The sequence below is a fragment of the Somniosus microcephalus genome, chromosome 4 (assembly GCF_052327205.1).
Source record: "Somniosus microcephalus isolate GS21.2 chromosome 4, FLI_Smic_1.0, whole genome shotgun sequence".
Lineage (NCBI taxonomy): Eukaryota > Metazoa > Chordata > Chondrichthyes > Squaliformes > Somniosidae > Somniosus > Somniosus microcephalus.
Window position 1 is genome coordinate 76,258,263 of NC_140990.1, and position 20,269 is coordinate 76,278,531.

At 50.8% G+C, this 20,269-nt stretch overlaps 1 protein-coding gene across 1 annotated transcript in view; it reads right to left on the reverse strand.

The window, feature by feature from the left end:
- Positions 1-787: 787 nt before the first annotated feature.
- The window catches only part of LOC147119270 (uncharacterized), a 42,435-nt gene continuing 22,953 nt past the window's right edge, over positions 788-20,269 (reverse strand). The window contains exon 3 of the mRNA XM_085984061.1: positions 788-5,713. Within this exon, the coding sequence (XP_085840187.1) occupies positions 4,934-5,713 (780 nt within the window). The 3' untranslated portion in view covers positions 788-4,933. The remainder of the gene's footprint in view (positions 5,714-20,269) is intronic.

The following is a 20,269-nucleotide window of genomic DNA, read 5'->3' on the forward strand; positions in this document are numbered from 1 at the left end:
AATGAGGTTAAGTGTGAAGTGATGCACTTTGGGAGAAACAACAGGGAGAGGCCGTATAATCTAAATGGGACTATTTTGAGGGGGTGCAAAAGCAGAGGGACCTGGGGGTCAATATTCACAAATCTTTGAAAGTGCCACACAAGTTGGTGAGGCGGTTCAGAAAGCGTATGGGATACTTGGCTTTGTAAATAGGGCCATTGAATACAAAAACAAGGAAGTTACAGTAAACCTTTACAAATCACTAGTTAGGAACATAGGACAGGAGGAGGCCATTCAGCCCCTCGAGCCTGTTCCGCCATTCAATGAGATCATGGCTGATCGGTGACCTAACTCCATACACCAGCCTTTGGCCCATATCCCTTAATACCTTTGGGTAACAAAAACCTATCAATCTCAGATTTAAAATTAACAATTGATCTCGCATCAATTGCCATTTGCGGAAGAGAGTTCCAAACTTCTACCACCCTTTGTGTGTAGAAGTGTTTCCTAATTTCACTCCTGAAAGGTCTGGCTCTAATTTTTAGACTGTGCCCCCAGTCCTAGAATCCCCAACCAGCGGAAATAGTTTCTCTCTATCTACCCTATCTGTTCCCCTTAATATCCTGAAAACTTCGATCAGATCACACCTTAACCTTCTAAATTCCAGGGAATACAACCCTAATTTGTGTAATCTCTCCTCGTAACTTAACCCTTGAAGTCCAGGTATCATTCTGGTAAACCTACGCTGCACTCCCTCCAAGGCCAATATATCCTTCCTAAGGTGTGGTGCCCAGAACTGCTCACAGTACTCCAGGTGTGGTCTAACCAGGGTTTTGTACAGCTGCAGGGTTTTGGCCTCAGCTGGAGTCTTGTGTACAGTTCTGGGCACCACACTTTAGGAAGGATGTCAAGGCCTTGGAGAGGGTACAGAGGAGGTTGACCAGGATGGTACCAGGGATGAGGGACTACAGTTATGTGGAGAGATTGGAGAAGCTGGGATTGTTCCCCTTAGAGCAGAGAAAGTTAAGAGGAGACCTAATACAGGTGTTCAAAATGATGAGGGGTTTTGATCGAGCAAGTAGGGAGAAACTGTTCACTCTGGCAAGTGGGTCGGTAACCAAAGGTCACAGATTTAAAAAATAGTTGCTAAAAGAACTAGAGGTGAATGCGGAGAATTGTTTTCACACAGAGGGTTGTTAAGATCTGGAACGCACCATCTGAAAGGATGCTGGAATCAGGTTCCACAGGAACTTTCAAACGGTAATTGGACATGTACTTGAAGAGGACTAGTTTGCAGAGTTCTGGGGATAAAGCTGGGGTTTGGGTCTAAATTGGACAGCTCTTTCAAAGAGCCGGCACAGACACGATGGGCCGAATCACCTCCTCCTGTGCTGTTAGATTCTATGATCAGTGTGAAGATGCTGGTGTCTCTTAAGGCTCTTTGAGCTTTTAAAGCTCTTCCCACAGTCAGAACATTTAAAGGGTCTCTCGTCAGTGTGAACAAGCTGGTGTGACAGGAGGGTGGATGACACAGTGAATCCCTTCCCACACACGGAGCAGGTGAACGGTCTCTCTCCAGTGTGAACTCGCTGAAGTGACAGCGGGTTGGAGGACCGAGCGAATCCCTTCCCACACACGGAGCAGGTGAATTGCCTCTCCCCAGTGTGTAGGTGTTGGTGTCGCTTCAACTCCCCGGAGCTTTTCTTCTTCTTCTTAGGCAGTCCCTCGGAACCGAGGATGACCTGCTTCCACAGTAAAAATGAGTTCTCAGGTGACTGATGAGTCCAATGTGAGACCTACAGTCTCTGTCACAGGTGGGGCAGACGGTGGTTGACGTGCGCTCCTTGCGCTTGGTTTCCGCTTGCTTCTGGCGAACAGACTCGAGGTGTTCGGCGCCTTCCCGGATGCTTCTCCTCCACTTTGTGTGGTCTTGGGCCAGGGATTCCCAGGTGTCGGTGGGGATGTTACACTTTTTCAAGGAGGCTTTGAGGGTGTCCTTGAAGCGTTTCCTCTGCCCACCTGGGGCTCTCTGCCGTGCCGGAGCTCCGAGTAGAGCGCTTGTTTTGGGAATCTCGTATCGGGCATGCTGACAATGTGACCCATCCATCGGAGCTGATTGAACGTGGTCAAAGCTTCAATGCTGCAGATGTTGGACTGAGCGAGAACACTGACGTTGGTGCGCCTATCCTGCCAATGGATTTGCAGGATCTTGCGGAGGCAGCATTGGTGGTACCTCTCCAGTGCTTTGAGGTGCCTGCTGTACATGGTCCATGTCTCTGAGGCATACAACAGGGCGGGTATCACTACTGCCCTGTAGACCATGAGCTTGGTGCTGGGTTTGAGGTCCTGGTCTTCAAACACTCTCTTTCTCAAGCGACCGAAGGCTGCACTGGCACACTGAAGACGGTGTTGGACTTCGTCATCAACGTCTGCCCTTGTTGACAGTAGGCTCCCGAGGTATGGAAAGTGGTCCACATTGTTCAAGGCCTTGTCGTGGATTTTGATAATCAGGGGGCAGTACTGTGTGGCGGGGGCAGGTTGGTAGAGGACCTTTGTCTTAGGGATGTTTACTGTAAGGCCTATGCTCTCGTATGCTTCGGTGAAGGTGTTGATGATGGTTTGGAGTTCGACCTCCGAGTGAGCGCAGACGCAATCATCGTCTGCATACTGTAATTCGACGACAGAGGATGGGATGACCTTGGATCTGGGCTGGAGGCGCCGGAGGTCCCCCGTTTGTTCTGTAGATTAGCTCCACTCCAGTGGGGAGCTTACTGAGGGTGAGATGGAGCATTGCAGCAAGGAAGATCGAGAAGAGCATTGGTGCGATGACACAGCCTTTCTTGACCCCGGTTCGTACGTGAATTGGGTCTGTGGTGGAACCGTTGGTCAGGATCAGGCGGAGGATGGTGACAAACTTTTGAGGGCAGCCGAATTTGAGGAGGACACTCCATAATCCCGCACGGTTGACAGTGTCGAAGACCTTTGAGAGGTCAAAGAAGGCCATGTACAGCGGCTGGTGCTGTTCCCTGCATTTCTCTTGTAATTGACGTGCGGTGAAGATCATTTCCATTGTGCCCCTTAGTGGGCGGAATCCGCATTGCAACTCTGGGAGGAGCTCTTCGGCCACTGGGAGAAGGCGATTGAGGAGGATTCTTGCAATGACTTTCCCTGTGGCAGACGGCAGGGAAACTCCTCTGTAATTACCGCAATCGGACTTGTCACCTTCCTTGAAGATGGTCACAATTACGGCATCTGCGATCCCCTGGCATGCTCTCCTCCTTCCAGATAAGAGAAATGAGTTCATGAATTCGCGCCAGTAGTGCTTCTCTGCCATGCTTTAGTGCCTCGGTGGGGATTCCATCTGCTCCTGAGGCCTTGTTGTTTTTCAGTTGTCAGATGGCCTTTTCAACCTCATGCCGGACTGGGGTTGTACTGAGAAGGTGGTGGGTAGCATGCTGCGGGATGGAGTTGAGGACACTCGCATTGAAGACAGAGTCGCGGTTAAGGAGATCTTCGAAGTGCTCCTTCCAGCGGGCACTGACTGCCTCACTGTCCTTGATGAGTACCTCTCCGTTCTTGGCCCGCAGTGGGGATGGGCCTTGGGTGCTTGGGCTGTAGATGATCCTGACTGCACTAAAGAATCCACACACGTCGTGGTTGTCGGCTAGCTGCTGGATCTCCTACACTTTCTCCACCACCACCTGTTCTTTAGGTCACGAGTTTTTTGTTGGATCTCGGCCTTCAGGCGTCTGTAGAGCTGCTTTCTTACTCTCGAGTTATGTTACTGTTTCCAGATCAGGAATGCCTTGCGCTTGCGGCTTATTAGCTCCTGGATCTCCTGGTCATTCTCGTCGAACCAGTCTTGGTGTTTCCTGGTCGAGTGACCGAGCGTCTCTTCACAGGTGCTGATTTTGGAGGCCTTGAGTGCAGACAAGGCGCTGTGGACACTCTGTGTTTCTGCATCACTGGGAGTCGACAGGTTGTTTGTGAGGCGCAGGCTGAATAGGGCTTTCTTGGCAGGGTCTTTGAGAGCTCCAGCATTGATTTTCTTGCGGCATTGTTTCTGTTGCCGCCGCTGTTTTGGGGCTACGCTGATGGAGATGACAGTGGTCTGTCCAGCAGTCATTGGCTCCTGTCATGGCACGGGTGATGCGGATGTCCTTGCGGTCCCTTGCTCGGATGGTGACGTAGTCCAGCAGATGCCAGTGCTTGGAGCGAGGGTGCTGCCATGAAGCCTTGTACTTGTCTCTCTGCCGGAACAAGGTTTTGGTTATGACAAGGCCATGTTCTAAGCATTTCGACAGGAGGAGGGTACCGTTGGAGTTGGCTTTCCCTACACCCTCTCTGCCGATCACACCTCCCCGTGTGGTAGCTGGTGTGCAACGGCCACCCCACGTTAAAAGAATTCACGCACAGGCATCTCCCACCCTTTAAAATGAAGTTAGGGACCTGGAACGTCAGGAGCCTCATGGACAACCCCAACAGTGACAGATCGGAACACCGTACTGCTATCGTTGCCCGGGAGCTCAGACGTTTCGACATTGACATCGCCGCCATAAGTGAGACCCAGCGGGCAGGGGAAGGCCAGCTCAAGGAGCAAGGTGGTGGCTACACCTTCTTCTGGAAAGGCAAACCTGAAGAAGAACGCCGCCTCCATGGGGTAGGCTTTGCCATAAAAAATGAACTGGTTGGGCGTCTCAGAGACTCTCCTAGCGGTATAAACGAGCGCCTCATGACCCTTCGGCTCACCCTAGCCCAGAACAAGTGTGCTTCGGTCATCAGCGCGTACACCCCAACACTGACACCCTAGCCCAGAACAAGTGTGCTACGGTCATCAGTGCGTACGCCCCAACACTGGAAGCCCCAGCTGAGACAAAAGAGGAATTCTACTCCAGCCTCTAACAATCCCTGTCCCGAGTCCCAACGGGCGACAAGCTGATCCTCCTTGGCGACTTTAACGCTCGGAGTTTTTAAAGCTTTTCCCACAGTCAGAACATTTAAAGGATCTCTCATCAGTGTAAACTCGCTGGTGTGTCTGCAGGGTGGATGAAACAGTGAATCCCTTCCCACATTCGGGGCAGATGAATATCCTCTCCCCAGTGTGGAGGCGCTGGTGTCTCTGCAGGTTGGATGACTGAGTGAATCCCTTCCCACACACGGAGCAGGTGAACGGCCTCTCCCCAGTGTGAACTCGCTGGTGTCGCTTGAGCTCCTGGGGGATATTAAAGCTCTTCCCACAGTCAGAACAGCTAAATGGTCTCTCCCCAGTGTGAACTTGCTGGTGTCGCTTCAGCTCCCAGAAGCTTTTAAAGCTCTTCCCACAGTTAGAACACTGAAATGCTCTCTCGTCAGTGTGAACAAGCTGGTGTCGCGTCAGATCCCCGGGGCTTTTAAAGCTCTTCCCACAGTCAGAACACTGAAATGGTCTCTCGTCAGTGTGAACTCGTTGGTGTGTTTGCAGGTTGAATGAACGAACAAATCCCTTTCCACACACTGAGCAGGTGAACGGACTGTCCCTGGTCTGACTGTGCCGTTGAACTTCTATTGCAGACGGGGAACTGAATCCCTTCCCGCCGTCCCCACCTTTACCCGGTTTCTCCCCAGTGTGACGGCGCACGTGTCTCGCCAGGTCAGGCAATCGGCTGAATCCACGTCCACACACCGAACACGTGTGCGGTTTGTCATCGCTGCGATTGCTGCTTTCTCCTTCCATGTGCAAAGGCCGATGATATTCAGGTCCTGATGAATCAGCAGGTCAGGCAGCATCTGTGGAGAGAGAAACAGAGTTAACGTTTCAGGTCAATGACCTTTCGTCAGAACTGCTTGTTCTTTAGTGTCAGTCAGTGGCTCAGTGGGTAGCACTCTCGTCTCTGAGTCAGAAAGTTGTGGGTTCAAGTCCCACTCCAGAGGATTGAGCACAAAAATCCAGACTGGCACTCCAGTGCAGTGCTGAGGGAGTGCGGCACTGTCGGAGGTGCCGTCTTTCGGATGAGACGTTAAACTGAGGCCCCGTCTGCTCTCTCAGGTGGATATAAAAGATCCCATGACACTATTTCGAGAAAGAAAGACTTGCATTTATATAGTGCCTTTCATGACCACTTAAAGTGCTTTACAGCCAATGAAGTACTTTTGAGGTGTAGTCACAGTTGTAATGTGGGAAAAAGCAGGGGAATTATCCCCGGTGTCCTAGCCAATGTTTATCCCTCAAGTAACATAACAAAAAGATAGATTATCTGGTCAATATCACATTGCTGTTTGTGGGAGCTTGCTGTGCGCTAATTGACTGCCACGTTTCCTACATTACAACAGTGACTACACTTCAAAAAGTACTTCATTGCCTGTAAAGTACTTTGGGTCGTGCGGTGGTGGTGAAAGGCGCTATAGAAATGCAAGTCTTTCTTTCTTCACTAGTCTCACCAGCGACCTCTTCTGGATGGTTGATTGACAGCCGAGAGTCCGCGCATGCGGGACGGCGGTTTGCGCAGAGTCTGCCACAGCGCCCCCTCCCGGTCACCAAGGGTAACAACCGTGCATGCCCAGAGGAGACCAACCCCCTCCCCCACTTGGAGCTGCGCCTGCGCACTCGGACCCTGTCGGGACGGAGTCGGCGCGGGGCATTCCGGGGAAAGGCCTTGGTGTCGGTTACAGAGTCGCGATCGGTGACGCAAAGTGAGTTTTCTCCGCTCCGATTGGGTGGAGAATCGCGCGGGGTGGGGTGGATCGGGAGAGAATAAAGAGAAATAGAAAAACCTGAGAGTCCGCGAGGCCCCGGACTGAGCGGCGTCAGTTGGACGGAGTACGTGATCGCCTCGGGGACACGTGACCCGGGCACGCAGCCTGATTGATGGGAGCTTCCGACCAATAGGGAGCGAGCGGGTCGGGGCTGGAGGAGCGAGCCGGCGGCGGGTCCTCCAACCAATCGGGGAGCCCGAGGGGCGGGACTAGCGCCGGCTGATTGTCTGATCCGCAGGGCAGCGAGTTTCTCCAGTCCCTTGTTCAGGGCCCGGGGCCAGGGGAGGCTGTGGGCCTTTATTCCCCTTATTGGACACAAGGCTCTTTGTCTCACAACACACTGGCTCAGATTTTAATAGAGACTTTTAAAATTCATCAATAAAAGCAGATAAACCCAGTGCTTCTGTGGCACAAACTTTCTAATATTTTATAGAATCTTAGAATGGTTACAGCACAGAAGGAGGCCATTCGGCCCGTCGAGCCCGTGTCGGCTCTCTGCAAGAGCACTTCAGCGAGTTCCACTCCCCGCCCTTTCCCTGTAACCCTGCAAATTTCTTTACTTCAGATACTTATCCAATTCCCTTTTGAAAGCTGTGATTGAATCTGCCTCCACCACCCTTTCAGGCAGTGCATTCCAGATCCTAACCACTCGCTGCGTAAAAAAGTTTTTCCTCATGTCGCCTTTGGTTCTTCTGCCAATCCCCTTAAATCTGTGTCCTCTGGTTCTCGACACTTCCGCCAATGGGAACAGTTTCTCTCTATCTACCCTGTCCAGAACCCTCATGATTTTGAACATCTCTATCAAATCTCCTCTCAACCTTCTCTGCTCTAAGGAGAACGACCCCAGCTTCTCCAGTCTAGCCACATAACTGAAGTCCCTCATCCCTTATCCCTGGAACCATTCTTGTAAATCTTTTCTGCACATCTTTCATAAAGTGCGGTGCCCAGAATTGGACACAATACTCCAGTTGAGGCCGAACCAGTGTTTTATAAAGGTTCACCATAACTTCCTTGCTTTTGGACTCTATGCCTCTATTTATAAAGCCCAGGATCCCGTATGCTTTTTTAACCACTTTCTCAACCTGCCCTGCCACCTTCAACGATTTGTGCACACATACCCCCAGGTCTCTCTGTTCATGCACCCACTTTAGGATTGTACCCTTTAGTTTATATTGCCTCTCCTCGTTCTTCCTACCAAAATGTACCACATCGCACTTTTCTGCGTTAAATTTTATCTGCCACGTGTCCGCCCATTCCACCAGCCTGTCTATGTCCTCCTGAAGTCTATCACTATCCTCCTCACTGTTCACTATACTTCCAAGTTTTGTGTCATCTGCAAATTTTGAAATTGTGTCCTGTACACTCAAGTCTAAGTCATCATTAATATATATCAAGTAAAGCAGTGGTCCTAGTACCGACCCCTGGGGAACACCACTGTGTACCTTCCTCCAGTCCGAAAAACAACCATTCACCATTATTCTCTGTTTTCTGTCACTTAGCCAATTTCGTATCCATGCTGCCACTGTCCCTTTTATTCCATGGGCTTCAACTTTGCTGGCAAGCCTATTATGTGGCACTTTGTCAAACGCCTTTTGGAAATCCATGTACACCACATTAAGCGCATTGCCCTCATCAACCCTCTGTTACCTCATCAAAAAACTCAATCAGAATCAGAGCGGTTTCTGGGGCGTGGGGAATTGTGGGTGCTGCGGCCGCCATTAGTCAGAGGCTGTCGGGAAGAGTTTTATTGCAGGCTGATGGAAGTCGGTTCCTGGCCGCCTGTGTAGGTCTTTTTGTTGCTTCAGTTTGAGCTGGAGTGGAGATGGAGGAGAAGCTGCTGGGTTTAATCCCAGTACTTCTGAGCCCAGGAGGACCCAACAATTTCCAATGTGGGACTGTCAAGGGAGGTGGATTCTGGGGGAGATTAGATTGCTAAGCAGACACTGTTCGCACAGCGTAAAAGAGTATTGTTTTAGGAACAATTATTTCTGTAAAGGCTTTTAATCCATTTTACATACAGATTTTAAAAATTAATTCTTGGGATATGGGCATCGCTAGCAAGGCCAGCATATATTGCCAATCCCCAGTGTCCCGTTGAGAAGGTGATGGTGGGCCTTCTTCTTGAACCGCTGCAGTCCGTGTGGTGAAGGTACTCCCACAATGCCAGGTGTTACCAGATTTTGACTCAGCAACGAATGGTGATATTTGTCCAAGTCAGGATGGCGAGTGACTTGGAGGGGAACTTGGTGGTGATTGTGTTCCCATGTACCTGCTTCCCATGTGCCTGCTTCGAGCTGGAGGTTGCGGGTTTAGGAGTTTTTGTCAAAGTTGTTGTCGAGCTGCAGATGTATAAAGTCTCTCTCCTTTGACCCCTCCCACTCCCAGCTCTCTCTCTCTCTACCCATAGAGGCCAGAGTCGTGTGTAGGCCCAGACCAGGTGGCAGGTTCCCTTCCCTGAAGGACATCAGTGAACCAGCTGGGATTTTACGACAATCCGGCAGCTTTCATGGTCACTTTTTTCTGGTGCCGACCCCACAAATGACCAGATTCATTGAGCTCAATTTCACAACCTGCCTTTGTGTTTTTGTGTGTTCTCTCTCATGCTCCCTTTTTCCTGTTTTAAATTCATTTTACAGGGTATTAGAAGGGGAGGATTTGAAGACAGGAAACTCAAACAAAACATCACATCAAGATCTGACAGAGTCACTTGATTCATTGGGACCTGAATATCATCAGATTTGAGCATGGAAGCAAAAAGCACCGTTCACAGCGGGGAGAAACCGTACACGTGTTCTCAATGTGGACGAGGCTTCAGTCGATCATCTGGCCTGTCGAGACACAAGCGCAGTCACACTGGGGAGAAACTGTGTAAATGTGGAGACTGTGGGAAAGGATTCAGTTACCCGTTTGAGCTGGAAATTCATCGACACAGTCACACCGGGGAGACATTGTTCATCTGCCCCGAGTGTGGGAAGGGATGCACTCATTCCTCTGCCCTGCTGAAACACCGGCGAGTTCACACTGACAAGAGACCTTTTAAATGCCCGGACTGTGCGAAGTGCTATAAAAGTTCCAGGGAACTGACGTGTCATCAACGTGTTCACACTGACGAGAGACCGTTCAGGTGCTCTCACTGTGGGACTGGGTTCAGGCGATCATCTGACCTCACTGTACACCAGCGCACCCATACTGGGGAGAGGGCGTTCACCTGCTCCGTGTGTGGGAAGGGTTTCACTCAGTCATCCCAGCTTACTAAACACCAGCTTGTTCACACTGATGAGAGACCTTTTAAATGTTCTGACTGCGAGAAGTGCTTTAAAGGCAAAAAGGATCTGCTGACACACCAGCGAGTTCACACTGGGGAGAGGCCGTTCACCTGCTCCATGTGTGGGAAAGGATTCGCCCATTCATCCCAACTACTGAAACACCAGCATGTTCACACTGGGGAGAGGCAGTTCACTTGCTCTGTGTGTGGGAAGAGATTCACTGATTCATCCAACCTGCTGAGACACCAGCGAGTTCACATGTGACTGCAGAGGTTGGATTCTGCTGTTATTGCTGCTGTTAATCACATCCAGGACTGAACCGTGTTCATTCTGACAGTTGGGGTTTCTGCTGATTTTAATAACCCCTATAACTGGGCTGGAATTGAATATTCCAGAGATGTTAAACTGAGGCCCCGTCTGCGCTCTCAGGTGGATGTAAAATATCCCATGGCACTATTTCGAAGAAGAGCAGGGGAGTTATCCCCGGTGTCCTGGTCAATATTTATCCTTCAATCAACATAACAAAAAAAATAAGTTTACCTGGTCATTATCATGTTGCTGTTTGTGGGAGCTTGTTGTATGCAAATTGGCTGCCACATTACAACAGTGACTCCACTTCAAAAGTACTTCATTGCCTGTAAGTGCTTTGGGATGTCCTGAGGCCGTGAAAGGCGCTATAGAAATGCAAGTCTTTCTTTTATAAATGTCAAATAATCAGCTTTGTTTAAAACACATTGTTGTAGATTTTCTTCTTTCCCACCTGTGTGTTTAGTATCACCTGGCTGGAGCTCAGAAAGGACAATCTGGGGGAGGATCGTACGGCGGGAACAGAACTTCAGCCTGGACACAGTCCTTCAGGGCCACACTGAGAGGGGCAAACGGCACTTTGGCCTTTCTTGTCTCTCTTCACTGACAGCAAAGTCCCCATGTGAGTTAATCGCGAGGCGTGTAAGAAATGTGTCCCAGCCGCTCCCTTCCATGGTTCAGAGCTCCTAGGCATAGAACAGAAGGCCCCTTTACAAGAGTCAGGAAGAACAACGGTGAATGCTGGAAACGTGCTGTCAAATCAGAGATTGGTGTAAAACTGCGATCTGCTCCTGACTGAAAGTGACACGGCAGGTTTAAGTTTCTAGTTTAACAATCACAGGTAATTATTCCACGAAGATTTAACATGATTGTGTGACAGTCCTGAGTCTACCATTTTAAGGCACGCATTAACCCATTTAATATAAACCCGTTTAAAATAAATTGGTTAAAGCCAACATTAAAATAGCAGAGGGAGGAGTTCACAGGAGCTTGTTAACTGCTGGTACAATTATACAACAGACATTTGATCTCCAGATAAAGAAGGACCTGCAGCGTGTTTCCAGGAATTCCCTGTTTTATTGACGTGTGTGTGTTAGTCACCAGGATAACTAAAAATACACGACCCAGAACATCCACGGGGGTGCGATCCCGACAGTTACTCTGGGATCACTCCCGCTGTGGAACTCCACCACTGACCCTGCTGAAGGTTGTAGGCTCAGGGAGTGGGGCCTCCAGGAGTGGACGCTAAGAAAGCTGGGTTTTATTAGAAGATCAGATTTAAAATGAAACAGTCATAAAAGTAAAGTCTTGCCTTGTTTTATATACATGTATGTTTAATATTAGTGGACTTTGTATTAAAGACCCGTGTCTAGTGATCTATTAGCTTGTAATCACCTCAGACACAACAGGCTCTAATTATCCCTTTTAAGCTGAAACAGACCTCGTGTGAACAGAACCAGCAGAGCTGAGAACTCTGCCTGTGTGGACTGAGCCGAACTGTGAAGGCCATTTGTTTCTGGAAATGCCCCAGTAAAAGCAAACTCTGACATTGTTCTGACTCGCAGATTCCTCGTAGCTCCAATGAACAGGAAGCGGTTACTCGATGAACCCTAAACAGCCATCCAATGGAATGCTTTGTTTGATAAATGTCTTTCAGCTCAATGGTTTGATTGGCCGCGGTAACCAGGGTCACATGGGCTGTACCTGATTGGGCTTTAAATACAGGAACAGTTTGCAGCTCAGGTCAGAGAGCACCCTGGGAAGAAGAAAGCTGACAGCTACAGCCAAGGTGGAACATCCTTCGGGCTGTCCCTGGAGAGGGAGCACGCAGTGTCCGCCGGGACACTGGAGGCCTTCCGTGACTGGTGGGCACCGGAGGGACTGGAGTCAATTGTCAACATCAGCAACAGTATTCGGATCGGATTTAATTATAATTTGGAGTTGATTGTTTGTGCCCCTTTAAAAAGGGGGCTCTCTCGGTAATGTGACATCGATTGATGACAATGTCATTCTAATTGGCATTTTAAAAGAGTCGAACATCCTTTCGTATCTCCCAGACTTGGCAATGATCAAAGTCTGAGGTTCATGGATACAGCTTGTTAGATTTTGAGTCTTACTATATAACTATAATATTGTAAATATTACAATAAATATTCCTTTGTAGAATCTCCCATGTAAATATTTTGCATTTATTTAGTATAGTTGTATTACTGTAGAATCTACATATTAAAAATAAATCCTGTGCTATGGGGGATTAAGGTGTGTGGAATGTTTCATTTGAGATCTCGAACTCAACTAGGAATAACGTAAAAGCTCATGAGGATTGTAAACAACTTCAGTCTGACATACACTGGAGATTGGTGTCAGTGACTGTGGGGCTGGTTTATATCAGACAGGAGGAGATTGGTGTCAGTGACTGTGGGGTTGGTTTATATCAGACAGGAGGAGATTGGTGTCAGTGACTGTGGGGTTGGTTTATATCAGACAGGAGGAGATTGGTGTCAGTGACTGTGGGGTTAAGAACATAAGAAATAGGAGCAGGAGTGGGTCATTGGGCCCCTCAAGCCTTCAATAAGATCATGGCTGATCATCGACCTCAACTCGTGCTTGACGAATCTGGAATTTTTTGAGGATGTAACTGGTAGAATAGATAAGGGAGAACCAGTGGATGTGGTGTATTTGGACTTTCAGAAAGCTGTCAGTAAGGTCCCGCATGTAAAGTTAAGGCACATGGGATTGGGGGCATGGTACTGACTTGGATAGAGAACTGGTTAGCAGACAGGAAGCAAAGAGTTGGAATAAATGGGTCTTTTTCTGAGTGGCAGGCAGTGACTAGTGGGGTACCGCAGGGATTGGTCCTAGGACCCCAGCTAGTCACAATATATATTAATGATCTAGACGAGGGAACTAGATGTAATATCTCCAAGTTTGCAGACAACACAAAGCTGGGTGGGCATGTGTGCTGTGAGGAGGATGCCGAGAAACTCCAGTATGATTTGGATAGGTTAGGTGATTATATTGCATCTGCCATGCATCTGCCCAATGTGGATAAATGCGAGGTTATCCACTTTGGTGACAAAAACAGGAAGGCAGATTATTATCTGAACAGCAATAGATTGGGAGAAGGGAAAGTGCAATGAGACCTGGGTGTCCTTGTGCACCAGTCGTTGAAGGTAAACATGCAGGTGCAGCAGGCGGTTAAGAAGGCAAATGGTATGTTGGCCTTCGCAGCGAGAGGGTTTGAGTACAGGAACAAGGATGTCTTGCTGCAGTTGTACAGGGCCTTGGTGAGACGACACCTTGAGTATTGTGTGCAGTTTTGGTCGCCTTATCTGAGGAAGGATGTTCTTGCCATGGAGGGAGTGCAGCGAATATTCACCAGGCTGATACCTGGGATGGCAGGAATGAAGTATGAGGAGAGATTGGGCTTATACTCGCTGGAGTTTAGAAGAATGAGAGGGGATCTCATTGAAACTTATAAAATTCTAACAGGACTAGACAGACTAGATGCAGGAAGGATGTTCCCGATGGCGGGGGAGTCCAGAACCAGGGGTCACAGTCTAAAGATAAGGGGTAAACCATTTAGGACAGAGATGAGGAGGAATTTCTTCACCCAGAGAGTGGTGAACCTGTGGAATTCTCTACCACAGAAGCCAATTCATTAAATATATTCAAGAAGGAGTTCGATATATTGCTTAAGGCTAAAGGGATCAAGGGATATGGGGAGAAGGCAGGGACAGGGTACTGAGTTTGGATGATCAGCCATGATCTCATTGAATGGTGGAGCAGGCTCGAGGAGCCGAATAGCCTACTCCTGCTCCTATCTTCTTTGTTTCTAACTCCACTTTCCCACCCAATCTCCATATCCCTTGATTCCCCTAGAGTCCAACAATCTATCTATCTCAGCCTTGAATATACTCAAAGACTCAGCATTCACAGCCCTCTGGGGCAGAGAATTCCAAAGATTCATAACCCTCTGAGTGAAGAAATTCCTCCACATCTCAGTCTTAAATGGCCTACCCTTTATACTGAGACTATGACTCCTAGTTCTAGACAGTCCAGCCAGGGGAAACAACCTCTCAGCATCTACCCTGTCAATCCCCATCAGAATCTTGTATGTTTCAATGAGATCACCTCTCATTCTTCTAAACTCCAGCGAGTATATCACACAGGAGATTAGTGTCAATGCAGTGAAGTCTCTTGCAGGGTTTATCCCGGTGAAAATTCTGCTGGATAATCAGGAATGTGGGTACTGGGGATCTCCTGTGTAAATAATTGCAGAATCACAGCGGGATCTTTACTCGGACTGTAACCCGTGCTGTACCTGCCCTGGGAGTGTTGGATGGGACAGTGTAGAGGGAGCTTTACTCGGTATCTAACCCGTGCTGTACCTGCCCTGGGAGTGTTTGAACCTGCAAGTTAATAAGACGAGGCATTAGCTAGAATCTTACACCCCAAGGCCTAGAAATTCAGTATAGCCACTTTTGGGGCGATAAAGTCGGGCGGCCACTAAAGTTTGCGCCCGGCGCAAAGTCGCGCCACCTTCGCCGATATTCAGTCGCATCGCCCCAAGAGGTTGCTGCTGCGCTAAAACAGGCGATGCACGACTATCTTTAGGCGCTAAGCCGGCGGTGCTGAGCGATACCCCGAGGCCGGGCGCAGCGCAGGTGCGGCGAGTTGTTGATTGACGGCAGACACTCTGGCGCCGGTCAGCTCTTAAAGGGGGAGGGTGGATTTGTTTGCCTGCCACGCCCTGCACACTGCAGCCCTCAACCTAGGCCTGACCACTTCAGCTTCATCTGCACAACGCCCAGGGCTATGGAGAAGGCCAGGGAGAGAGCGCAGCGCTTCAGCGACGGTGACCTGATGGTGCTGGTTGGCGGAGTGGAGCGCAGGCGCCATGTTCTGTTCCCAGAAGGTGGCAAGAGGCCGCTGCCCAGCGCCTACCGGAAAGCCTGGAGGGAGGTCTCAAACAGGGTGTCTTCCAACAGCGTGGTTGCCAGGACTCCTGTGCAATGCCGGAAAAAATTCAACGACCTCACTCGGGTTGTCAGGGTGAGTACCCTTTCCAGTGTCCTCCTCATCCCTGCATGTGCACCTCACTTTATGGGCAAAGGGACCTGAAAGCCCTAATGGCCAGCCCTCATCCAGCAGCTATGGGACTGGCATGAAAATCACTTGCACATTCAGCACTTTACACACTGTACAAGCTATTCGACCATGGGAGGCATTGCAGACAAGATCAGGGCTTCACACTGTACTTAGAGGCCGTCCTTTCTCTTGCAGGCCAAGGTGGCGCACAACCGGCGGAAACAAATTGAGACCGGGGGAGGCCGTCCTGACGTCAAAGAGCTCTCCGACCTCGACCAGCGTGTGGAGCGCATTATGGCAGGCCGGCTGATTGGCCCCGTCGCCAGTGGAGATGCCGACCCTGTTCTGGCCACCAATGGTAAGGGCATCACCTTTTTGACCTCTCTCGTTCCACTTGCGCCTCAGATCAGCATCCTTTGCCACTGTCCGACCAATGCAGCGATTGGCAGCACTCATGCCTCCCTCGCTGCCGCCCTGTCCTCACTCTAAAGCTACTCTTGTGCCTTCCTGCTTTCAGATGGTGAATCGCCAGGTGAGGAGGCGGGCCCTCAAGCTGCCACTGTAAGCGCTTCCGAATTAGAGGAGGAGGAAGAAGAGGAAGCCGGCCCATCAGTGCCACCCTCAGCCGCGCCAGCCCATGGCGATGAAGGGGACACGTCTTCCCTGGAGGGGAGCCGGGGGGAAGGGTCGGAGGAGAGTGAAGCTCCGGGGCCCAGCGGCCTGCAGCAACACGGGAGGGGTGGGGAATCTCGGCGGACTTCTCCCCAGAGGGTGAGTGCGGCCTCCAGTCCTGCGACGGTGAGTGCAGAGGAGGTGCGGCTCCTGGAGGAAATGGCCGTCCAGGCTGAGCGCAGGCACAATGAGCTCATGGCTGCAGTGGCAAGGATGCCTGACTCCATTGAGTCTTTGTCAAGGAGTGTGCAGCAATTTGGAGCAGCACAGGCCAGGAGTCTGGATCAATTCAGTGCAGCACAGGCCAGGAGTCTGCAGGACTTCGCGGCAGCACAGGCGGCTTCGAGCCAAGTGCTCAGTCGTGCCGTCCATTCACTGGCTGTTGTCATGCGGACACAGACCAGGGCCACACGGGCACTAACTGCTGCCACCCTCGCTGGATCAGCCAGGCATCGCCAGGGAACTCGCCGCGCAGCAGCAGCCCAGCAGTCTGTTCTTCAGCTGTTTGCTGCGCATGCTGCAGTGCTGGCCCGTGCGAGTGCCACTGTATCAGGCGACCAGCGAGCACCTGCGATCTGTCAGGTTGGCACCATTCCTGCAGCCGACACTGCCACTCCGCCATTGCAGCTGCCACGAGCCACTGGACAGACTGCTGCCGCCCAAGCAGAGTTGCAGCAGTCAGCAGCCGGCCCCTTGAGGGCCAAAGCTGGTGCAGGCCGACCCCCAAGGGCATCTGCCGTCTCGCCATCTGACCCTCAGCAGCCTTCCCCCAGCCTTGCTGCAGCCACTGGGCTCCCATTGAGGAGCTGCTGCAGGGCAGGCAGGGGCCAGGCAAGGATGCGAAAGGCATCGCCCTCGCAGGACAAAAAGTAGAAGGTCTGCACAAATGGTTTGTGGTTTTTGGAAGGCCGAGACTGGTGTCTTTTTTAGTTTTTGTAAGGCCGAGACTGTTAGTTTTGTGTTTTTGGAGGGGGCTTCTCCACATGAGGTTGTAATGTGGGAAGGGCAGAGGTTTTCAATAAATTAATGTTCGTAAATTGCACTGTGCATGGTTTTTTTGTCAAGTCCTGGTTGCCCTGCTCGGCTGAGGGCTTGTGGAGCGGCTACATTCATCTGCTGACATTGGCACAAGCCATTCCCTGAGAGGGGGCCTAGAACCGACGTTCAATAAGCCGGCGACGGGCGGCCCTTGCACTTCCTGCCTCCCTCCTATGCTGGTCCTCCTCCTCCTCCTCCTGTGGTCCTCCAATCTCTGGTGGCAGTGGCTGAGTCCTGCGGATAGCCAGGTTGTGCAGCATGCAAACGACCACGAAATGGGAGACTCGCTCCGGCGAATATTGTAGGGCTCCACCGGAACGATCCAGACAGCGGAACCGTTGCTTCAGGACGCCGATTGTTTGCTCTATGATGTTCCTGGTCGCTTAATGGCTATCGTTGTATCCCTCTTCAGCAGGGGTGCTGGGCGCACGGAGCGGGGTCATCAGCCAGGTACACAAAGGATAGCCTTTGTCCCCGATAAGCCATCCTCGTGGGTGAGGCTGGGCCTGGAACATGTCTGCCACAGAAGTCTGGCGCAGGATGAAGGCATCGTGGCTGCTGCCTGGAAAGCGGGCATTGACAGCTAGGATGAGCTGCCTGTGGTCACACACCAGCTGGACGTTGAGCGAATGGTAGCCCTTCCGGTTGCGGTAATCCTCGGAATTCTCCAGAGGTGCCCGCAAAGCCACATGCGTGCAGTCAATGGCGCCCTGCACCATGGGGAAGCCCGCGAATGCTGCAAAGCCCATTGCACGCTGTTGCTGCTTGGCAAGGGCCATGGAGAAGGAGATGAACTGACGTCTCCTTTTGAAAAGGGCATTGGTCACCTGGCGGATGCAGCAATGCACGACGAACTGGGAGATGTTGGAAATGTCCCCAGTAGCGGATTGGAAGGAGCCACCGTCACCTTCACTGCCACCGACAGAGACGTCCTGCTCCTCAGCTGTGGCTGCAGATCACCGCCAAGCAGGTGGCAGATCTCTGTGACCACCTCCCTTCGGAATCGCAGCCTCCGAACACACTGCTCGTCAGGCATGTTGAGATAGGAGAACTGCTGGCGGTATACCCTGGGTGGGTAAGCCCTCCTTTCCTGACGCCTGTTGCCCCCTCTCCGTCTAGCCAGGGCTGCCACTCTCTCACGGCGTCTGTGAGCCCTTTGGATGCAATGGAGAAAGCCAGCGTTTGCACCCATTGCAGCCCCCATAATATGTTAGCAAACAATGATATGTCAATGAAGGCAAAGATAAGTGGAAAGCTGTGGCCTGAAGCCACAAGTACCTGTCCGAGTGTTGAGCCAAAGCAGAAAGCTCTCTACCTTGGTCTCTCTGCAAAGATCCGTCTCTCAAGAAGGAGTGCTGCGAAATGGCAGCCTTTTCTAGTGCAGGAGGAGTGCCCTTTAATTTGCGCCCCCCGCGCCCCGCATCGACTCAGCACCGTTCCACTCTACCAGTCGCTAGGGGCGCCAGGCGCACAATGGGGCGTCGCGACTGAATTTCCGGTTTGGGGCGCACAAAGGGCGTTGCACGAGGAAATGACGTCAGGATCTGCGCGCGCAGCTGAGCGCGCGCAAAGACTTTGCGCCGGCGCTAAATCGTGAGTGAAGTTGGGGAGAGGCGCAGATCGCGCTGCGCCCGGCCGCTAGCCGCCTAGCGCCCGACATCTACTCCTCCTAAGGCGCTACCGGCTGGCGCAACCAACTGAATTTCTAGGCCTAAGTCTCTCTGCTCCTCCACTCCTTTCAAAGTTTTACCATTTCATGTACATTTCCTATGTTTTTCTTCCTCCTAAATCTATCACCTCACACATCTCCAGTCTGAAGAACATCCATTAACCACTACTCTCTGTTTTCTGCCCTTTACCCAACTTCCTATCCACGCTGCCCCACTCCCTTTAACACCGTGAGCCTTAATTTGATCAACAAGCCTCCCGTCCGTCACCTTATCAACACCTTTTGATAATCCATCTCCACAACACCCACTGCATTTCCTCCCTCACTGCACCGAGTGCAGCCCCAGGCCCGATTATAAAAACAGTGAACATTATCCACCCGCCTGAGCCCTCAGCAAAGGGGCCCCGCCCAAACTCCGGGACAGACAGGGAGTCAGGGAGCATCTGTAAATGGAGGAGAAATGGAGACTGGTCAGGGAGCATCTGTAAATGGAGGAGAAATGGAGACTGGTCAGGGAGTGTCTGTAAATGGAGGAGAAATGGAGACTGGTCAGGGAGTGTCTGTAAATGGAGGAGAAATGGAGACTGGTCAGGGAGCGTCTGTAAATGGAGGAGAAATGGAGACTGGTCAGGGAGTGTCTGTAAATGGAGGAGAAATGGAGACTGGTCAGGGAGCATCTGTAAATGGAGGAGAAATGGAGACTGGTCAGGGAGCGTGTGTAAATGGAGGAGAAATGGTGACTGGTCAGGGGCCTTTATTCCCCTTATTGGACACAAGGCTCTTTGTCTCACAACACACTGGCTCAGGTTTTAACAATCGCTTTACAGGGAATAGTGAATTGAAAATTGCAAAACTGAGATTGTTAGAATTACACAGGATATACGGCACAGAAACAGGCCATTCGGCCCAACCAGTCCATGCCAGTGTTTATGCTCCACTCGAGCCTCCTCCTGTCTTTCCTCATCTAAATCTATCAGCATAACCCTCTATTCCCTTCTCCCTCATCTGCTTGTCCAGCCTCCCCTTAAATGCATCGATACTGTTCGCTTCAACCACTCCCTGTGGTAGTGAGTTCCACATTCTCACCACTCTCTGGGTAAAGAAGTTTCTTCTGAATTCCCTATTGGATTTCTTGGTGTCTGTCTTATATTGATGGCCTCTAGTTATGCTCTTCCCCACAAGTGGAATCATTCTCTCTGTATCCACTCTACCTTCCATTCCACTAGGGCCTTTCCAGAATCTAGTGAATTTTGGAAGATCACAACCAATGCATCCACTATCTCCGCAGCCATCTCTTTTAGAACCCTCGGATGTAGGCCGTCAGGTCCAGGGGATTTGTCGGCTTTTAGTCCCATTACTTTCTCAAGTACTTTTTCGTGACTGATATTAATTACTTTAAGTTTCTCACTCTCATTAAGCCCCTTGGTTCCCCACTATTTTTGGTTTCTCAACTTAGTGAAGCCCTTCTCACATACGGAGCAGGTGAGCGGCCTCTCCCCAGTGTGACTGCGCCGAT